Genomic DNA, 19,424 nt, shown 5'->3' on the forward strand with positions numbered 1-19,424 from the left:
CTTTGAGCCATGGAGTTGGTGTTTACAAAGTCTTCACTTTTGCCAAAACGTTACAATTGACAGAGAGGCGGTGCCTCCAGATCCTTTTAGAGTTTGTCTTCTGTACACCAAGCAGGTGAACCGCCAACTTTCAAAGTCTATAATAAATTTGATGGAATTGAACCTTGCTGTGGTTTGAGTATGGCACTGTAGGGTGTGGGGTGGCCCTAAGTGAGAGCCTGACCCAGAGCCCCGTGTGGTGAGGTGAGGTGTGAGTCCCAGAAGTAGTGAGGAGCCACAAGGTATTTGAGCACTGCAGTGCTGGCACAGGCAGAGTGGCCTCTCCTGCAGCACCAAGGCCTTCAGGTATGGGACTTGCTTGAGCTTGACACCATTTTAAAAACAATAGACCCCAGCAAGGGGTACCTGTCTCTTAGAGCTGTCGGTCCAGCTAGCATCTGAGTCCATGGAGGCTAAGCATGGCCATCATCAGCCCCTGGCTCCAAGCAGAAAGCACGGGCTGGGCATGTGTCCGAGGCAACATGTTTGTTTTCAAAGGGAAAAGTCAAAGGCAGCCTGTGAGGGAGGGCCGGGGTCAGTCTGCCTCCCTTGAGGCCTTGGCTGGACTTCTAACAGGAGTTCTGAGGCAGCTGAGGGGGCGGAAGGAGAGTCAGGCACCCTGTGGGCCGCTGTGTACTCACCACCTAGGAACAGCTTGACCATGCTCTTCCATCGCCTTCCGGAGCCCAGAGCTAACCCTTGTCCCCACGTACCTCCCAACCAGGGCAATCTGCTACAGCTACCCCAACCCCACCCTGCTCAAGGATGTCCTTGCTAGAAGGGACATTCTGGGGACTGAATCTTCTCTCCTTGGCCTTGCTCCCAGCTCTGAGCCCCTTGCAAAATGAATGTGTCCCAGTGCAATCTTTCCTCCCTAACCTTCCAAATGCTGAGATGGCCAATATTGACCACCAGACAGTTTCATTATCTATAAGAGACTGGTTAAATAATCTGCCATTTCTATTGCAGTACACAAGAGAACAGAAAAGGGCCTGCAATCTAAAGCACAATCCATTTCCCCATGATGCTCCTCAGCCTCACTTGCATCTGAGCCCCTCCCCAAAGCTTCACTTTAGGAGGTTCCGCCTGTAGTTCTCCCTTGACAGTCTCCCCTTCATACATCAAAACCCTCCCCAACAGTCCCCTCCTCTGGGAACCCTGCCTGGGTCTCTTCACTGGGATGAGTTCAGTTGGGCTGGTCCAGGTTAGGTAAAGCAACGGCAAAAGAAAAAAAAAAAAAAAAAAAGTCTTGACGCCCACAGAGCGTGGCCCCCTCATACTTTGGTGCAGATATTTAGGACGATCCACCTTTTTGGCAAAGCGCCAGCAGTGGAAAGTTTCCGCTAGGAGGAGACCACTTGTTTTGGAAAGTTCTGGAGGCACCTCCCCCGCCTGCCCGCCGGGTTCCCATGTTCCTTATCACTGTGCCTGCCCAGGGGGAGGCCGCTTAGACCTGGCCAGCCTGCCTCCTTCTCTGGGCAAGGCCATGTAGGCCAGTGCTCCGGGATGGAGGATTGGGAGCGGGCGGGACAGCCAGCCAAACAGCTCTGAGAGCCCCCCAAAGGCCCCTCGCCCAGACATGCCCCACCTCCCTGTCGGTGGCCGTCGCTCATTGGCTGCCTTGTTGGTGCGCAGCGAGGTAACGCGCACCACGCTCGCGCCTGAGACTCCTTCCGGCCACCTAGGTTTAGAGCACCCAGACCCTTGGTCGCAAGCCACGCCCAAATGGGCGTGGTCGGAGCTTGGCATCCGCGCTTTTCTTCCCTGCCCGCGAGCCCTAGGGCCCACGCTGTCGGCTGCCGCGGTCTGATCCTACTCGGAGCCAGTAAGTGCGAACCTGTCCTAGGCCGGAGGGTTGGCTCCCGGGCAGTGATCCCGCGCTCACTGGCTCTGGCCCGCAGCTCGTCGCGATGGAGTCCGCTGCCGAGATCCTCGTGGACAGCCCGGATGTGGTCTACAGCCCCGAAGCCATCGAGGCGCGCTACGAGTACCGGACAACGCGCGTTAGCCGCGAGGGCGGCGTGCTGCGGGTGCGCCCGGGGCGCGGGCGGCCGCGGACACTGGGAGCCCGAGGTCCCGCGACTCACTCCCGACTCTTCTTAGGTGCAGCCCACGGCTACGCGTTTCACCTTCCGCACCGCCCGGCAGGTGCCCCGGCTCGGGGTCATGTTGGTGGGCTGGGGCGGGAACAACGGCTCCACGCTCACTGCGGCTGTTCTGGCTAACCGGCTGCGCCTGACCTGGCCCACGCGCACCGGTCGCAAGGTGGGGGCCGTGGCTGCCAGGAGAACACTCAGGGGCGAGCAGAACTAGGGGGGTGGGGGGATGGAGGTGGGGGCGTGGCTTGTGGGGCTAGCGAGTCTCCACGAGCCGGACTTCTCCGCCCCTCAACACCCTGCTCTGCTTGCCGCACCCCTACCCCCCCACCACCAGGAGGCAAACTATTATGGCTCGTTGACCCAGGCGGGCACCGTGAACTTGGGTCTGGATGGGAACGGCCGGGAGGTGTTTGTGCCCTTCAGTGCGCTGCTACCCATGGTGGCCCCCAACGACCTGGTGTTTGACGGTGGGCAAAGCCTCGGAACGGGATAGGGGTAAGTGTGGGAGGGCCCAGGGTCCGGGATGGGTCCAGTGTTAAGGGTCCCCACAACCCAGGCTGGGATATCTCGTCGCTGAACCTGGCCGAGGCGATGCGGCGCGCACAGGTCCTGGACTGCGGTCTGCAGGAACAGCTGTGGCCCCACATGGAGAGCCTGCGTCCGCGGCCCTCAGTCTACATTCCTGAGTTCATCGCTGCCAACCAGACAGCGCGTGCGGACAATCTCATCCCTGGCACACGCGCCCAACAGGTGGGGGTCCTCGACCTGCTTCCAGGTCTTACCGTCACCTGTTCCATGGCCACATGGTCTCTCCCTTTGGCAATAATACCTGCCCCCCTGGGCCCAAGCCTCTCGACAACTTAGACAACCTCCACCTACTCTTCCTCCTTTCTTTCCCAGTTGGAACAAATCCGAAAGGACATTAGAGACTTCCGATCCAGTGCCGGATTGGACAAGGTCATCGTGCTGTGGACCGCCAATACGGAACGCTTCTGCGAGGTGGTCCCGGGTCGCAATGACACAGCTGAAAACTTGCTGCGTACTATCCAGGTGTGCATTCGCCCAAGATTCCTGGGGATCAATGCTACTCCAGAGGAATCAATGGCCGACTACTTCTCTCCCCTCAGCTTGGCCTGGAGGTGTCACCGTCCACACTTTTTGCTGTGGCCAGCATCCTGGAGGGCTGTGCCTTCCTCAACGGGTCCCCACAGAACACACTGGTGCCTGGTGCCCTGGAGCTGGCTTCCCAGCGCCATGTGTTCGTAGGTGGCGATGACTTCAAGTCAGGGCAGACTAAGGTCAAGTCTGTTCTGGTGGACTTCCTCATCAGCTCTGGCCTCAAGGTACCTGCGGGCTTCATGTGGTACTGGGAGGAAGGAGGCCACAGGGTGAGGGTGCCGCAGAGCATCCACCATTTCTCTGACCACACAGACCATGTCCATCGTGAGCTATAACCACCTGGGCAACAACGACGGGCAGAACCTGTCTGCTCCGCTGCAGTTCCGTTCCAAGGAGGTTACAAAGAGCAGTGTGGTGGATGACATGGTTCAGAGCAACCATGTGCTCTACGCGCCTGGAGAGGAGCCAAACCACTGTGTGCGTGGGGTTGCAGGTGGTCACCAAGGGCAGGGGGCTTGGTGCCGTTTTGGGCTGTGTGACTTTTTAAATCTCTGCAGGTGGTGATCAAATATGTGCCCTATGTTGGTGACAGCAAGCGTGCCTTGGATGAGTACACCTCAGAGCTGATGCTGGGTGGGACAAACACCTTGGTGCTCCATAATACCTGCGAGGTGTGGTTGGCATGGCCACGCAGGGTGGGCAGGGTGGGCGTTGATTCTTCACACTCCCATCACACCCTGCACCATCCCCAATGCAGGACTCGCTCCTGGCTGCACCCATCATGCTGGACCTAGTGCTGCTCACAGAGCTGTGTCAGCGCGTGAGCTTCTGTACAGACTATGACTCCGAGCCTCAGGGTTTCCACCCAGTGCTGTCGGTGCTCAGCTTCCTCTTTAAGGCACCGCTCGTGCCGCCGGGCAGCCCTGTGGTGAATGCCCTCTTCCGCCAGAGAAGCTGTATTGAGAATATTTTCAGGTGCGCCTGGTTGCGGGTGGGACTCAGGGCTGGGAAAGACAGTCTTGAGGTAGCCCTGCTGAGCCTCCACTGTCCCCTGCAGGGCTTGTGTAGGGCTCCCTCCCCAGAACCACATGCTTTTAGAGCACAAGATGGAGCGTCCTGGCCCAGGCATCAAGCCAAGAGAGGCGGTGGCCACCAGCCCACTGCCTTGCAAGAAAGAGTCCATGCCTGCCACCAATGGCTGCACCGGCGATGCCAATGGGCACCCACAGGCACCGACACCAGAACTGTCCACTGCTTAAATCAAGTGACTGGACCCTTCTACCCCCAATGCCTCTAACCATTGTACTTCAGCCCTTGGCAAAGACAATAAAGGGTCCCCATCAGGCAAGCCTCCTTGTGTGCTTTTTTCAGGAAGGGGTCTCAGGCTGACCTGGAATGTAGACCAGGTTAGGCTGGCCTCAAACTCACGCATTGCCTCAGCCTACGGAATGGTGGGCTCCCAGCAATTCCATATAAGCAGAGGATTAGACCATAGCTATAGGTCAAGTAAAAGACACCAGCAGTACCAAAGACAAAACTGAATGGCATTTATTGGCAGAACCCTTGCCCCCACCCCCCAGCCCTGTGACAGCACACAGGTCCAAAGGCCTGCACTTCTCTGAGGTCCAGAGTTTGTGTGTGTGTATATGTGTGTGTAGAAAATGATAAAGTCCTTCGTGGGGGCCCTGCCGGCCGGCCGGGCTAGCCAGGAGTCCGGATGGCAGGGGTGCTGCCGCGACCCGAGACCTCACCAGCAGGACCCTGGGCTCAGGCCGGGACTATCACACGCTCATGGTCATGCCGGGGGAGTACTGCGGAGAGAGGGCGGCGCGCGGAGCGCGGCTCAGCTCCGGCCGAGGCTGGGGCCCACCCTCCCGGGGACAAGGGGAACCGGGGGAGGATGGGAAGGAGGGGTAAGGTGCCGCGGCCGCCCCCCCACCTGGCCCGCCGCGGTCACGGTCTTGCTCTGGCCCCGCGGCCGCCCCGCCGGGGTCTGCCCGCCAGGCCCCTCCGGCCCGCCGCGGCCGCGGGTGGGGAGTCGACGCAGGCGCTTACACTTTCGCTCGGGAACGGGTGCAGGAAGGTCCCGGCAGCTGCCATCTCGCCGTCGTCGCGCGGGGTCCCCGGGGCGTTGCTCAGGCCGCCCACGGCGCCGGGGGAATTCTGGGGGCGGCGCTGGTCAGCGCGTGGGTCCCCACCCCGCCCCAGGCCACCTGCCCCCGCCCACCCTGTGGGCAAGACCTCACCTTCGGCAGCCCGTCCATATCGCCCGAGCCTGCGGGGAGAGACACCAGGCTCAGGAGCTGCGCCCGGAGCTCAAGGGCGGGGTACCCCAGAGGCTTTCGTTCCTGTAACCTGGGGGCAATGGAGGTTGTAGGGGCTGCGCCCAGGGGCCACCCGCGAGTTTGGGGACAGAGGTCTCTCAGCGTCGCCTCCTTCTCGTGGCGTGGAGATCAGGGCACTAGCCGGTGTAGGCGCTGGCAACCCGGTAACCTAATAGGCTCTCGTCCTGGCGCCTGGGGTTCAAGGTGCCCGCCTATGAAACCAGTAGGCGGCGCCCAGCCACTCACCCAGGGATCCGTTCACGTGGTGCGGCTCCATCGTGCTCATTGAGGCCATTGGGCCCTCGGGGCTGGGGCCGAGCGGGAACTGCGGGCACAGGGCAGCGTGGGGCTCGGGCCGGCCGCTCCCCGCAGGGTCCCCGTCGGGTGAGGCGCACCGGCCCGCACTCACGTTAGCCCTGCCAGCGCCCGGCCCGATGGGATTCATGATGGTGTACATGTTCTCGCTGGAGTTGGTGGAGTCTGGGGGGGAACAGCAGGGGCTGCGTGGGTGGGCGGGTGCGTGGAATGGAGACCCCGGCTCACCCCAACCGACATGTTCCTTACCTCCAGGGCTGGGCATGATGGGTGTTCCAGGGGCTCCGCCTCCTCCTGCGGGTCCCTGCAAGGAGACATGAGAACTGTTGAGACAGGGCTTCTTTGGCCTGTAGCCTGCAGCTCCCACCGCGCACCAGCAGGGACTCACCGAGTAGCTGCCAGGAGATGAGGAAGAGTACGGGATCTGGGAACAGGGTAGGGACAGCTGTGAGCAGTCAGTGGCAGGCAGCTGGCTCCAGCCCTCCTTCCCCAACTCACCCTGCCTGCCTGCCACTCACCGAGTTACCGCTGGGACTGGCCCATGGGCCACGCACTCCCGGACCCCTGGAAGAGATGGTGGCCCTGCAGCAGACCAAGCACTCTGGGCCTGGTACCCGTCATTCCCCTGAGCTAAGTGGCTCTTTTGGCCTCAGTTTCCCCTCGAAATACTTGGTGGAATAAACAATGCTCAGGCTGTACCTGAACACACAAAATCTGCCTCAGCAGAGGGGACGAGCTGGGTGACCACAGGTCTTAAGGTACCCTAGGAGCTTACATGTTCATGGATGGCAGGACCTGGCTGGTGGCAAGGGAATTGGGTGGGGGCCGCATGACGGTTCCATAGCCCTGTTGAGGCAAAGGTTTAGTCAGAAAGAACCCAGGTGTGGCCTTTCTGTCCCCCCAATAATAGGCTGGGCCTCCCCTTACCTGGGGCCCAACACTGGCCATTCCCCTCGGAGGGGTCACCCTCTGCATTGGGCCTCCTAGGCTGGGGTGCCCTGGGCAGAGACACAAGAAAGAGGGCTCAGGCTTGGGCATTCCCTCGCACGACTGCACACTCAGGAGGGGTGGAGTCTTGTGGAACGGCAGCTGGAGTGTATCTGTTACTCACCCTGTGCACGTGGGGAGGGGTCCATGGCACCGGGGATGAGAGGCTGGGAGCCAGGGAGGCCCACAGGAGGCTGCAGAGCAGGCACAGTACTGCGTTGAGAGAGGCATCCCCGTGGAGCAACTGCTCCGCCCACCCCAGCCGGCCCTCTCTCACCTGGCCTGGCATCCTTAGGATCGGGCGGGCACCCCCTGGGAACCGTGGTGACATGAAGGGCTGGAAGAAGTGGGTGGGAATCAATGACTTTCATCTTATACTTGCCCTAAAGAAACCCTGCTCCCTGTTCTTACTATCCCTGGGAGTAGAGTGCGGGACTAGGGCCTCCAACCTTGCTAGTCCCCTGCTGCAGACCCAGACTACAGACCACAGCCAGCTGGCACAGCTGCAAAAGGAGGGAGCATGTCACAGTGCCAGCTTGGGTGAGGCCTACTACCTGGCTGTGGGGTCCACCACTGGGGCTGCACATCTTGTCCAGGAGGGTGAGTGGGAAAAGCTATGAAGCCCGACCTGGGAGGGGAACAGGGGCACAGCCTGTTGGCAGGGGATGGCATGAAGGGTCACTAATACTCAGGGGCACAGACCTATGCCTGTCACTGGCTTCGACAAGGTGCGCACATGCTCACACCCACTATGGTGACAGCCCTTCCACTGAAGACAAGCCTGCAGTACACCCCCAACCTCAACTATGGGGACAATGGATGCCCCAGGCACCCATACCTGAAAGAAGCCCGGTGCCACAGGACCTGGTGCCATTGCATCGTTAGGGGCCATGGTGCCCATCACAGGGCTGGGAGCTGCTGCAGCACTCTGCAAGAACAAGACAGCGAGGGTGGGACAAGAGCCACAGTAGGGGGCAGCTGTCATGTGGTCAAGCCAGGATGTCAATCTGGCCCAGAGAAAGGGGAGGCTGAAGGAGGGATGACAGTAGCCACCCTCCACAGACTTCTGTGGCTCCAACTCATCTCAAGTGGCCTGGGTTCTGGTGGCGGGGTAGCCACCCTCTGTTGACCCACACCCCAAATATATGCAGTCAGTCCTTGCCCCAAGGGTCGCTTCTCTCCATCTCCTGCACTGCAGATGCTCACCAACCCTCCAGGAGGGAGGAACAGTACTCTGGATAGGGTCACCAGCCCCTAAACCTCGTTAGAAGGCCAAGAGCCAGGTCTGACAGGCCGTGTGTGTGTGTGTGTGTGTGTGTGTGTGTGTGTGTGTGTGTGTGTGTGTGTGTGTGTTGGGTGTGGGGGGAGGTGCTTACAGGCCACTTCCGCTGCCTGCTCCTATTCTGGATACCACAGAGCAGGAAGCGGGAGAGGAGGGTTGACCTCGGGGTGGGGAAAGGGCCTTTTCTGCGGACCCCCTCCTCTCACTTTCTTCCCAAGTGTTCCTGACGCTGTGCTGACTAGCACAGAAATATTTAGGATTCTGGGGCTCCTGGCCTGATCTCTGGAACAGGGACAGCCCCTCCATAGCTCAGAGCCAGGTCCCTGGTGACCTCTTTCTCCCACTCTCAGAGGTTGGTGCAAGCCAGAATCTAGTTGAGACTCTGGTCTAGCTCCAAGAAATAAAAGACAGGAGCCCACAGAGAAAACGCACTAGCAAGGTCCTCTCCCAAATCACTGTAATCTCGAATGTTCTAAGGGATGTCATGGCCAAACCCCCTACGCACACCCCCATCCCGACGCCTGCCTGTCCCGTCCCCAATCCCTAATGCCAGGCCCCTCGGGTGTAGAACAGCCCGGCACTGCGGGAGGGCAGCCTGAGCAGTAACTCTCCCCGCCCCCGCCCTGTCAATCATCCCGCGGAGGCACTGGCGCCCGCCCGCGTTACCATGACGACAGGCAAGGCCCGCTAGCGTTTCCAGGAGACGCCAAGGTCGGGGCGAGCAGTGGGGCGCCTAGGACCAGCTTGCTTTGGCCCCGCCCTCCCGACGCCCATACTGCCATGGCAACCGGCGCCAGGGGACTACAGGGGTCCAAGCAAAGACTAGTGGCTGCCTGGAGCCCACTGTGCCAGAGGAAAACTGAGGCCAGAAAGTGGCCACGTGTTTAACCCCACACGCCATACTGCAGAGGTAGAGGCAAAGAGCTCTGAGTTCTAGGCCAGCTTGGTTTACATAGGGGTTCCAGGCTAACCAGGACTAGTTAGTAAGACCCTGTCTCAAACAAACAAACAAACAAAAATCCAGGGGGCTGGAGAGATGGCTCTGTGGCTAAGAGCACTGGCTGCTCTCCCAGAGGACCCGGTTTGGTTCCCAGCACCCACGTGGCAGCTCACAACTGTCTCCAACTCCAGTCCCAGAAGTTTTCTGGCCCTCACAGGCCCGAGGCATGCATGTGGCACACAGACAGGTGTGCAGGCAAAACACTCATACACACAAAATAAAAATTATTTTAAACAATAATGAAGAGAGGTGTGGTGACACACAAGTTTAATGCCAGAGCTTGGGAGTCAGAGGAAGGAGGATCTCTGTAAATTCAAGGCCAGCCATGTCTACAGAGTGAGTCCCTCGACAGCCAAGGCCACACAGACCCAGTCTCAAAACATACAAACAAAAACAAAAGAAGTGGTCCAGATCCCAGAACCCTGGAGACTCACATAGTCCTGGAAGACTTTGGCCTCACTGGAATGTTCACAGGCCTCCCTGCGGTCTGGTGCCGCACAGTATAGGTCCCAGAAAACACTGTGGGCAGCAGAGGGGACACAATGATTCCACATGCCCCTACAGGTCCCTCCTTGCTCCCCTCTGCTCCCACACAGGCACATACCACCACCATGAGTGCAGGAAGCCAGGAGGCTCACCCAATGTGATGTTCTTTTCCCAGCGGATCTATGGGAGAGAGGCAGAGTGAGGGGCAGGCACACAGGAGGGATCCACCAACAAGCTGGACAACACGGGGCAGTGTGGGGGGGCCTGGTAGAGGGGACAAATGCTGACTCACCTCAGACAGGAAGGTCTGCGCCGACTTCTGTGCCCCCACATGCAGTAGGTACTCATATACATACAGCGCGAGCCTACAGGCAGGGTGGTAAATAGGTTCAGGCTGTTCGGCACACGGGCACCTGAAGCCTGGCCCAACATGAGGCTGTGGTCAGGTTCCCCAGACAATCCTTCATCTAATCCACAAATCTTCATCCACTGCCCCAAACTAGATCCTTGGCTCCACCAATCACAGAAAACAGCTTCTTCAACTCATTGATTGATCACTGGCAGCCAGTACCTATGCATCCATCAACCCCCGACTATAGGTCCTCCCAAGGGCCCATCTTCTTCCTTGGTATCCAGTGGTAGCCCTGACTTTTCCTTCCTGTAGATTACCCACAGAGACAGTAATTGCCAGGTCTGGCATGGCCAGGGGAGGGACACAGTTCCTGGCCCTGGAGCAGAGCCAGCAGGGCATGGGTCTTCTCTAGTGCTGGTGGTTGCTATAGGTATTTAAGGCTTGTTTGTATATATTTACTTTATGTCCCTTCTGTGGGGAATGCTCTCCCTGACATGGTTGATGGCTCCAGGACGCTAGAATGTGTTTGGTATTCCTCAGGAAAATGGCATCCCTGTGACCTTCGAGACAGCCCTTAAGGCTGTGGGAAAAAATTCTCAAAACATGAGCTCGAGAATATATAAATCAGGCTGGAGAGATGGCTCAGTGGGTAAGAGCACTGACTGCTTTCCCAAAGGTCCTGAGTTCAAATCCCAGAAACCACATGGTGGCTCACAATCATCCATAATGAGATCTGACGCCCTCTTTTGGTGCGTCTGAAGACAGCTACAGTGCACTTATTTATAATAATAAATAAGAGAGAGCGGGGCTTACCGGAGCGAGCAGAGGTCCTAAAGTCAATTCCCAACAACCAGATGAAGGCTCACAACTATCTGTATAGTTACAGTGTACAGCTCATATACATAAAATAAATAAATCTTAAAAAAAAAAAAGAATATATAAATCAATGCAAGAGCTGTCCTTTACAGAATTTCTCAACTATGCAAAATAAAAGATGCATTTTGACTTTTATGAGGGGCTTCATGGGCCTGAAGGAACAGAGGCAGCTGCACTAATGTGCCAGCCTAGTCAGGGAGAGGCCAAGGAAGGAGATAAAGGGATTTAGGGGTGGTGATCTCAAGACCAAGGCAGGATCCTACCCAGCTAAGCTTACTGTCTGTGTTTGCAGTTGAACAAATTTGAACATTTTTTTTAAAAGATTTTATTTATTCATTATATGTAAGTACACTGTTGCTGTCTTCAGACACCCCAAAAGAAGGCATCAGATCTCATTACAGATGGTTGTGAGCCACCACATGGTTGCTGGGATTTGAACTCAGGACCTTCGGAAGAGGAGTCAGTGCTCTTTAACCACTGAGCCATCTCTCCAGCCCCAAATTTGGACTTTTAATCTGGAATGATCTACCATCCAGAAATGGAGAGTGCACTTGTGATCAGATCTTGATGGTGGAAGACACAGGCTTTTGATCTGGACCTTGAGGAATAGTGGCCATCAAAGCTTAGGCCCAGGCAGGATGACACACACCTTTACCCCCAGAAGACAGAGGCAAGTGTTCTGAGCTCGAGGCCAGTCTGAGACAGAGCAAGTTTTAGGTGAAGAAAAGCTCAGGTCCAGGCATGGTAGTACACACCTTTAATCCCAGCATCCAGGACTCAGAGCCATACAGACCTCCCAGCTCCAGCAAGCAGCAGAACTCAGCCGCTCGGGCCATGTGGCTCTGTCTTTTCGAGTCAAGGGGCTAAGGTCATAAAATGATGGCTCGTGGGATGATCAAAAGGGAACCTGAGATAAATAACTGGATTGGTACGCAATTCCTAAGGAAATAGCTTATGCAAAATAAAAGACTGGGCTTTGGTCTGCAAGAGCAGAACAGACAGGACTCCAGGACCCTCTCCCAAGCTGAGGCTGGTCCTTGGCAAGTGATGGTGCCTCTGGGAGGTAGAGAGACAGCAGGCAGGGGCTGCAGTACCACATACCTACCATGGGGCCACTGCGCTAACATCAATGCCTTGCCAGAATCTACAGCTTTCTGGGAAGCCCTGCCCCACAGGCTAAACATGGTGTGCTAGGCTATCCTACCCAGCCAGCCTCCTTACACAGCAGCAACCCACCTCCAGGGTCACCCATCACTGGACACTTTTCTCTCTAGCTCACATGCATGTCCTTTGGGTGCCCCCAGTGTCCCACCAGTCCCCACAGGAACATGAGGATAAAGGAACATGCTAGAAGCTGGAGAAGCAGACCTGTAGGGCTCCAGGGGCCTCCCCCAGCTGTCCCTGCCCCACCCTCCCCGGCTGAGGGCTACACTCTAAAATAACCTGTCTTTGACTCAGTCCCGGCTCTTCTCTGGCTTCTCCTCTCCTCCCTCACATCTCAGCATGCCTCCCAGTTTCCTGGTCCTGGCCTTCTTGTCCCAGGACAGAGGTGGGAATGAATGCAAGTACCTTGTATCCCCTTGATACTGTTCCTTTATTCATCCACCCATCCATCCATCTGTCCACCCATCCATCCACTGGTCTGTCCTTGTGCAGTGGCACGCTGGCCACCCTCCCGGGGTACATGTTCTCACAGAGACACACCAAGGACAGAGCAGACCCAGGACTGAGCTAGCACACAGTGTTCAGGGTAGACTGGCCCGAGGTGAGGGCTATGCTTTCAACTTGTACCATGTGAGCCGTGTCAGGTACTAGACAGGCGTCACAATGCCACCCTGTCACCCCACAGTGATCATCCCCCAGATCCCAACTTGCACCAAGCAGTTAGCATGTGCCATCAGTGCAGGATGGTGGTGACGTGGCCAGGGCATCATCCCAGCCAGCCCTGTCCCCCTCCTGATAGTCAGGAAGGCACTGTGGTCAGAGGCCGGAGCCTCAGAGCCTCCAGACTTCCCCAGCCCCTCCTCCTGATATTTTCATCCCTGGGCCTCTCAGCCACCTGCTCCCTGGCAGCTCCCACACATCCAAAGGAAACTGAGGGATTGGGTGTCACAGGGTGAGCAGGCTCCCAACAGCATGGGGGAGACCCCCATGGACCCAGCCACAGGGGAGATGGAGAGGGAGACAGCAAGGCCAGGTCTCAAGCATACTCAACTGTCCCCTCTCCCCTCATGTCTCAGATCTGCAACAACCTGGAACAGCAGCTCGCTCCAGGCCCTGTAGTGTCCAAAGTCCCACTCCTCCCTTGGCTGCCTCCTGCCCCAGGGCCTTTGCCTAGACTATGCCTCTGCAGACTCCAGTATCCAAAGAGTTCCTGATGTACCCAGCTCTGCTCAGACCCTACCCATCCTATTGTCTTCAGATAGCACTGGGGTTATGGGGGAAGGGAAGCTCAGACAAAGATCTGAGACCCCACCTACTGACTCACGGGGTCAGTCAGCCCTGCCTCTCAGAGCCCTCAGTTCCCCTGGAGCAGAAGGCAAACAGACAGAGGGACCACGAGAAGCCAGGGCATGCTCAGTGCCCTTCCTGCTACGAGGGGCTGAGTGGCTTGGAGTACAGGCTAGGGCTGCGCAGCACAGACAGCTTGTTAGCTGGCTCCTGCGGCTCATGACATCACCGCCACTGCCACCACAATTATGGGGAAATTATTGTAAAGGCCACCCCTGCCAGCACCCCTCAGACAGGCTACTGGCAGCCAACAGTGACACTCTAGTCACCATCTAACCTGTCGCCAGGTCCCCCTAGTCTTCTAGCGATGCTGCCTCCCACAGTCCTTCCTCCCTACCAACGTCCAGGGGAAGGAAGCTACCATGTGCCATTCTGTTCAGAGAAGCCACCTCAACTGCTGGGCGGCAGCAGGTGGACACACGACCAAGGCCAATGCTCACATATCCCGACTCACACAAGGACCACTCAGGCCCCAGGCTCATCCTCACTGCCCAAATGCAGGGTCTCCACTGCCAAGTATGCTCCCGGCAGGCCAGACATAGCCCATTCCTGCTGCTGAAGGCCCAGGCCTAGACACACAGGCCTGCAAAAGGGCAGAGGATGGGGGGAGAAGTGGGACAGGAAAGTAGAAGCCACGAGCAGGTGAGGCCTGGACACAGGTGGGGCTACTGCCCCTTAGCCCACTCCTCAGAAGATAAAATCATGGAGCTGAAAGCCCTGACCCCAGAAAGGTAAGCCTACCACAGCCTCTCTGTGGGGGGTGACACCATGCGAAAGATGGGGCAACCCCACTACGGGGCCTCACGGCTCACACTCAGGCCTCCAGTCCACCCCCAGCTCCCTGACTTTGGCCTCAGCGCTTCCAGGCCTGGTTGGCCTCCTTCCAGTTCTGTGAGCTGTGCCGCCCAGGTACACTGTTCCTGACAAGGTCTTGGATGAGAGATCCTTCTGCCTCAGCCTCCTGTACGCCCCTCCAAAGACATAAGCCTCCCCGTGGCCCACACTCAGGACTCCCGCCCCTCGGTGGCCCAGCTGTGCTCCCAGCTTGTTCCTACCACAGGGCCTTTGTACATGCAGAGCCTACGGCCCGCCCCACCCCCACCCCTTCGCTCTCCCCTTTGCTCCGCTCACAGCCTACCTTGAGGTTCCTGCCGGTGCCCTGTGGCATGACTAGACCCCTACTTCCGGGATGTGAGCTTCCTCTCACAGTCATCACATCCACTCCCAACCCCCAACTTAGCACAGGAGTGCGGACTGTGTGAACCTTTCCCCAGGCTGGGGACTCAGCAGGTGTCAGGGAACCAGTCAGAGACCCTGCTCCCCTCGTGGGCAGCAGCCCGATGCCAGGAAGCCTCACTGAGTTTACTGACCATTAGTGAGTCCTAACTGCAGGCCCTCAGGGGGCCAGCCTTCCATGGCGGGCCAGGGACCCAGACTTCTCTGTGCCAGGTGGTCTGTCCCATACCCAGGGCTTCACTGGGCAGCTCAGCCTCTGGGCAAGCTGCCCCCTCAGGCCTTGCTAGGATCCTGGCCTCCGCACCTCAAAGGTGAGCGCTGGGCTCCCAGCACACTTCACCCACTCCCTCTTCACCTACTTCTCCACACGGGCACCCCCAAAAAAGGCGGGCCAGCCTAGGCGTGTGCTCACTGGAAGCTAGGGTACAGCCTACCCCCCTGGGCTACTCACCCTGCACCTTCACGCTGGCTCACCTGGGAGCTCCGGGTGGCGGCACCAGTCTGCACCTCTCCTCCAGGCTTTGCACCCGCATCTTTCCACAAGTGACAGTGGAGTCCAGCTTGGGTCACACATGTCCATGCAAACCTCACGACCTCCAGAACCCCAACGCCCCACAGGGCATTAGGGTCCGACCCAACCTCCTCAAATGTGCAGCCACAATGAACCCACGTGTCCTGTTTCAAATCTCCAGCTTGTATACGTGGGACTCTGCGGCCCTAAGACCTGCAGCTCTCCTTCCACGAGCCCCAGGGTCTCACAGCCAACCCTGAAAGCTCACACCTGTCAGATCTGCGTGACCCCAGAACTCCCGAGGCCTTGCAACCCTCAGATGCTGTGCCTGCCCTGGGCATCCTGTGACCGCTCAAGTCCTAACTCCTTCTGCTCTCTGATACAACACCAACTCCTTACAGTGAGCCCTGATCCTGCACCCGACGAACTGCCGCGTGACCCCAGCAATCCCTTGGCTCTTGTTTGACCTCTTGATTTTCTGTCCCCTCGGGTATTCTGAGACCCCAAGTCCCCTTGAATATCTCACAACCTCATGCCCATGTCCTCTATCTCATGTGACCCCAAGCCCCTGGAACTCGAGTACCCCAATATATTCTGTCCTTTGTGTATTCTGTGACCCCAAAGGACCCTCAGGTCTCGCACACCCACAATCACACACCCTTCTGGTCTCGCGTGACCCCCATGAGCCCCTTGATCTCGTGTGTCCCCCTGAAATCCCGCACCATCTTGATCTCCAGCAACTTCACGAGCCCTCCGGATCTCCTGTGTCCCGCTGAAATCCCGCACCCTTCTGGTCTCGCGTGACCCCCACGGCCCCGGGTCCCGCGTGGCCCCCGCACCGCGCACTCACTTCTCGCGCGCCTGGCCGTCCGAGGGCGCGCAGCCCTTGCTCGCCTTGCCGTACATGCTCCGCACCTGTCAGGCGCGCGTGGCCATCGCTGCCCGCGCCCCGATCCCCGCGGCCATGTCCGCGCGGGAGCTCCGGCCGCGGGTGGGTTCTCGCCGCGCTGCCCTCCGCGGGCTGTTCCGGGAAGCGCGCCACCGCCGCCGCGCGCTCCCGCCGCTCTTAAAGCGGCAACGGCGGGAGCGCGGGTGGGCCCCCGCGCTGGGAGCGCGCACGCGCAGAGCCCGCGGGGGCGTCACTGCCCACCAATAGGCTGCGCACCGGTAAGCACAGGCTACAAGACCTCCCCCAGAGACACTCAAGCCCGGGACGCACTCCAGCAGTTGCTATTCCTCCAATTGGGAAGCTGAGGCAGGAGGATGGCCGCGAGCTCCAGGCGTACTTCGGCTGCGGAGCGAGACCCCCAGCTGTACAGATATGGGGGTGCTGTGTGTATCTCCCGTTTCGACTCAGGAACTGCACTAGGCTCTGGGTTCACAGGACCTGCGCCTATAACATTCTATTCCCAGGACACGCACTGCGAGCCAACACGGCGCTGCCGGCTGTGAGGGGCCCAGTCCTTTTGAGAGGGTTTCATGTTGGCCAGGCTAGTCTCGAACACACTATACAGATGACCCTGAATTTCTGATTCTCCGGCCTCTGCCTCCCTAGCGTTTGCATGCTTAGCCTGGTTTTCGTGCTGTGCGCGGAGCCCGGTTTTTCATGCCAGCGCTGGAAGGACTGAACCCCAGACCAAGCACGTTCTGTTTGTTTTTCTGAAACAATGTCTCTTCACACGGCAGGCAGAGGCAGGAGCATCTCTGTGAGCTCGAGGCCAGCCTGGTCTACAGCGCAAGTTCCAGGACATAGTGAGATCCAGTCTCAAAAGTCGGAGCGAAACAAAACGGTGTCTCCCGTAGCCCAGGCTGCTTTCCAGCTCTCTACGTCACTAAGGCTCTCCTCGAACAGGTGGTCCCCCTGCCTCCATCGCTGAGGTGCACACGGGGATGAGATCCTGCTTCTCACCCCACGCACGCGCACGTGTATCACATGCGGGCCCCGTGAGAGCTGGGGGGGTCGTGGCGCGTGGGCGTCGGGAGCCCGTCCAGGCTAAAGCTTGCGATCGCGGCAAGTGTCCCCGGCTGGGCACGACGGTTGGGGGGGGGGACTTGGTGGAGACGGCGCCCCGGTGGGTCGCACCTCCACCGGGTGTCGCGGTCATGGGCTCAGGTTTCCTGTGGGCGTGTGGGATGTGGCAAGGAGTCTCGCGTGGCGTCTCCCGTGCGGGCAGAGCCCCTGGCCCGGGCCTCCCCGCCCCCACCCCCACCCCCACCCTAGCCGGCGGGCGGGAAGCCGAGCCGCCGAGCTTCCAGGCGCTCAGGAAAGGCTGCCGGGGCGCGCCCCGCCTCCTCCCCCAGGGCCCAGCTGGGCGGACGCCGGCCTTTCCCATTTCCTGCTTGGCCCGCCACCCCCTCCCCCAGCTTCCTCTCCCCGCCGCGGGGCTGGCGACTGCAGGGTGCCTGGAAGGCCGTCGGGGCGCCGGGGCCACGGCGCACAGCAGCTGCTCTCAGAGAGACACAGAGAAGGTGCGGGAGCGGCCGGGAGGCACAGCACGCGGCCTCGAGGTTCCTGCCACCCTCGGCTGTGTCCCCAAGGTCTAGAGTTGCCCGAGACGCACGGTTTCCCCTCTCCCAGCCACAAATTTTTGACTCAGTGTCTTCATCCCCCCCACCCCACCCCCGGAACTATTTATTGAGAGTCTGCTGTCTACTGGGCCCTGGGGACCCAGTGGGGACACTTTGCTAAGACTCCAGGAGAGAAGAGTCCACTGGGTAAAGCAGGCGACAGGAGCCGGACAGGGGGAGGGAGAACCGGCGGCAGCGACGGCGGCGAGAGTCCCGAAGGAGGGTGGAGGCGGACGCAGGGAGGAGGGAAGGACAAGGCGGGGGCGCCCGCAGCCCTAGAAGGCTGCTTGGGGGGGGGGAGGCTCTGCGGGCGGGAGCCACTGCGCCGTCGCCATGGCAACCGAGGCGCTCCCAAACACAGCTAGGAAAGTCGGGGGAGTTGAGCACGCAGGACACACACACCCAGTTTGGGCACAGACCGGGGCCCGCCCGCGCGAGGGAGAAGAGAAGAGGGCTGGCACTGAAGGACGTGGGAGAGTGAGCGTTCAAACCAGCCGCAGCCGGTGCAAAGGCCCTAGGGCACGCGCACGGTTAAGGTGCTGGAGACCACAGCACGAGGGTGGAAGAGATGTGTTTCAAGAGCCACCATGAGTGGCCGGTGGAGGGCCCTTGTGTGTGGGAAGAGATGGCCTCAGCAGGTGAAGGCTCTTGCCACCAAGCTCGATGACCTGAGTTTAACCAGCGGGACCCACAGGATGGGAACCGTTTACGACTCTTGTGACTTGCACACGCACAGTGGTACGTGTGCTCCCACGCATAAACACAACCGTAAGAAAGTATACGTCAGGCCGGGCGGTGGTGGCGCACGCCTTTAATCCCAGCACTTGGGAGGCAGAGGCAGGCGGATTTCTGAGTTCGTGGACAGCCAGGGCTACAGAGAAACCCTGTCTCGAAAAAAACAATTAAAAGAAAGAAAGAAAGAAAAAGTCTACGTCAAATAAAGCGACCTGGCCACAGACGTGGACTGACGAGGATGGAAGGCATTTGAGGGGGGGACCCTCACCTGTGCAGCAGGGGCCAGACTGCCTGTCTCCCCAAGCGGGCCAGGCTCTGCAAACAGGACCCCTGCTTCCCAAAGCACGCAGAGACCTCCGTTCCTGGCGCACAGAAAAAAAAAAAAAACCCAGAAGGATTAAACTTTCTTCCCTAGCAGATCCTGCCCAGGACAACCCCATCCACCAGAGGAGCCGGTTCCGTCGCGCCCCCGTGCGGCCTGCTCCGGGACTGCAGGGTTGCCTCCCCCTCGCTCCTTCAGCCCTTCCTTTCTCCCCTTATTTCCTTCCTCTCTCCTCCCTCCTCTTCCTCACTCCTCTCCTCTGCCTTGTCCCCATGCCTTTTGATGCCCTCTCTAGATTTCCCCAGGCGCCTCTCTGGCACTATTATTGACAGCGGGGGCTCTTGACACCCGGGCCACCCCGCGGGGAACCGCGAGCTGCACCACGCACCCCGCCTCCCGCTCCATCCCGGGCCACAGCCCCGCCCAGCTGCGCTTTGGAGGCGGCACAGCTGGAGCACGGCTGTATTCGGAGACTGTTTCCTCTCCGCAGCTGTAATTATGGGTAATTTTCTAAGTGCAACACAAAAATTAAAACCCAAACAACACCGGGAAGGGAGCAGCCGCAGCTGGTGCACGCAGCAAGCCCAGGGACGTGGACCTGGGGTGGAGGGAGGAAAGAGTCCCGAGGGCGACCTGTGCCTCAGGCTCTCGGGGTGCGAAGT

The 19,424-nt window shown here is 59.1% G+C and overlaps 2 protein-coding genes across 7 annotated transcripts; one reads left to right on the forward strand and one right to left on the reverse strand.

Annotated features, from left to right (window-relative positions):
* The first annotated feature begins 1,727 nt into the window (after positions 1 to 1,727).
* Isyna1 (inositol-3-phosphate synthase 1) lies at positions 1,728 to 4,602 on the forward strand. The gene is made up of 11 exons (XM_031340134.1): positions 1,728 to 1,864; positions 1,941 to 2,069; positions 2,143 to 2,304; positions 2,473 to 2,605; positions 2,695 to 2,888; positions 3,039 to 3,188; positions 3,266 to 3,481; positions 3,570 to 3,734; positions 3,815 to 3,928; positions 4,015 to 4,232; positions 4,315 to 4,602. The coding sequence occupies exons 2-11, from the start codon at positions 1,950 to 1,952 to the stop codon at positions 4,514 to 4,516; spliced, it is 1,674 nt and encodes a 557-aa protein (XP_031195994.1). The 5' UTR covers positions 1,728 to 1,864; positions 1,941 to 1,949; the 3' UTR covers positions 4,517 to 4,602.
* Positions 4,603 to 4,780: 178 nt separating this feature from the next.
* On the reverse strand, positions 4,781 to 16,198 carry Ssbp4 (single stranded DNA binding protein 4). Of its 6 annotated transcripts, none has more exons than XM_031340138.1 (17): positions 15,988 to 16,177; positions 9,944 to 10,016; positions 9,770 to 9,831; positions 9,600 to 9,684; positions 7,722 to 7,811; positions 7,161 to 7,220; positions 7,008 to 7,077; positions 6,824 to 6,894; positions 6,672 to 6,742; positions 6,415 to 6,460; positions 6,285 to 6,320; positions 6,146 to 6,200; positions 5,991 to 6,061; positions 5,828 to 5,906; positions 5,504 to 5,532; positions 5,313 to 5,420; positions 4,790 to 5,068 (listed from the first exon to the last, which is right to left on the reverse strand). In XM_031340138.1, the coding sequence occupies exons 1-17, from the start codon at positions 16,041 to 16,043 to the stop codon at positions 5,039 to 5,041; spliced, it is 1,092 nt and encodes a 363-aa protein (XP_031195998.1). In that variant the 5' UTR covers positions 16,044 to 16,177; the 3' UTR covers positions 4,790 to 5,038. The 6 variants fall into 6 exon arrangements, with proteins under 6 accessions (XP_031195995.1, XP_031195998.1, XP_031195997.1 ...); XM_031340137.1 differs by having other exon boundaries at positions 5,197 to 5,420; XM_031340135.1 differs by having other exon boundaries at positions 4,781 to 5,068; positions 5,197 to 5,420; positions 5,828 to 6,061.
* Between the last annotated feature and the right edge of the window lie 3,226 nt (positions 16,199 to 19,424).

The sequence above is a fragment of the Mastomys coucha genome, unplaced genomic scaffold, assembly GCF_008632895.1.
Source record: "Mastomys coucha isolate ucsf_1 unplaced genomic scaffold, UCSF_Mcou_1 pScaffold22, whole genome shotgun sequence".
Classification (NCBI taxonomy): domain Eukaryota; kingdom Metazoa; phylum Chordata; class Mammalia; order Rodentia; family Muridae; genus Mastomys; species Mastomys coucha.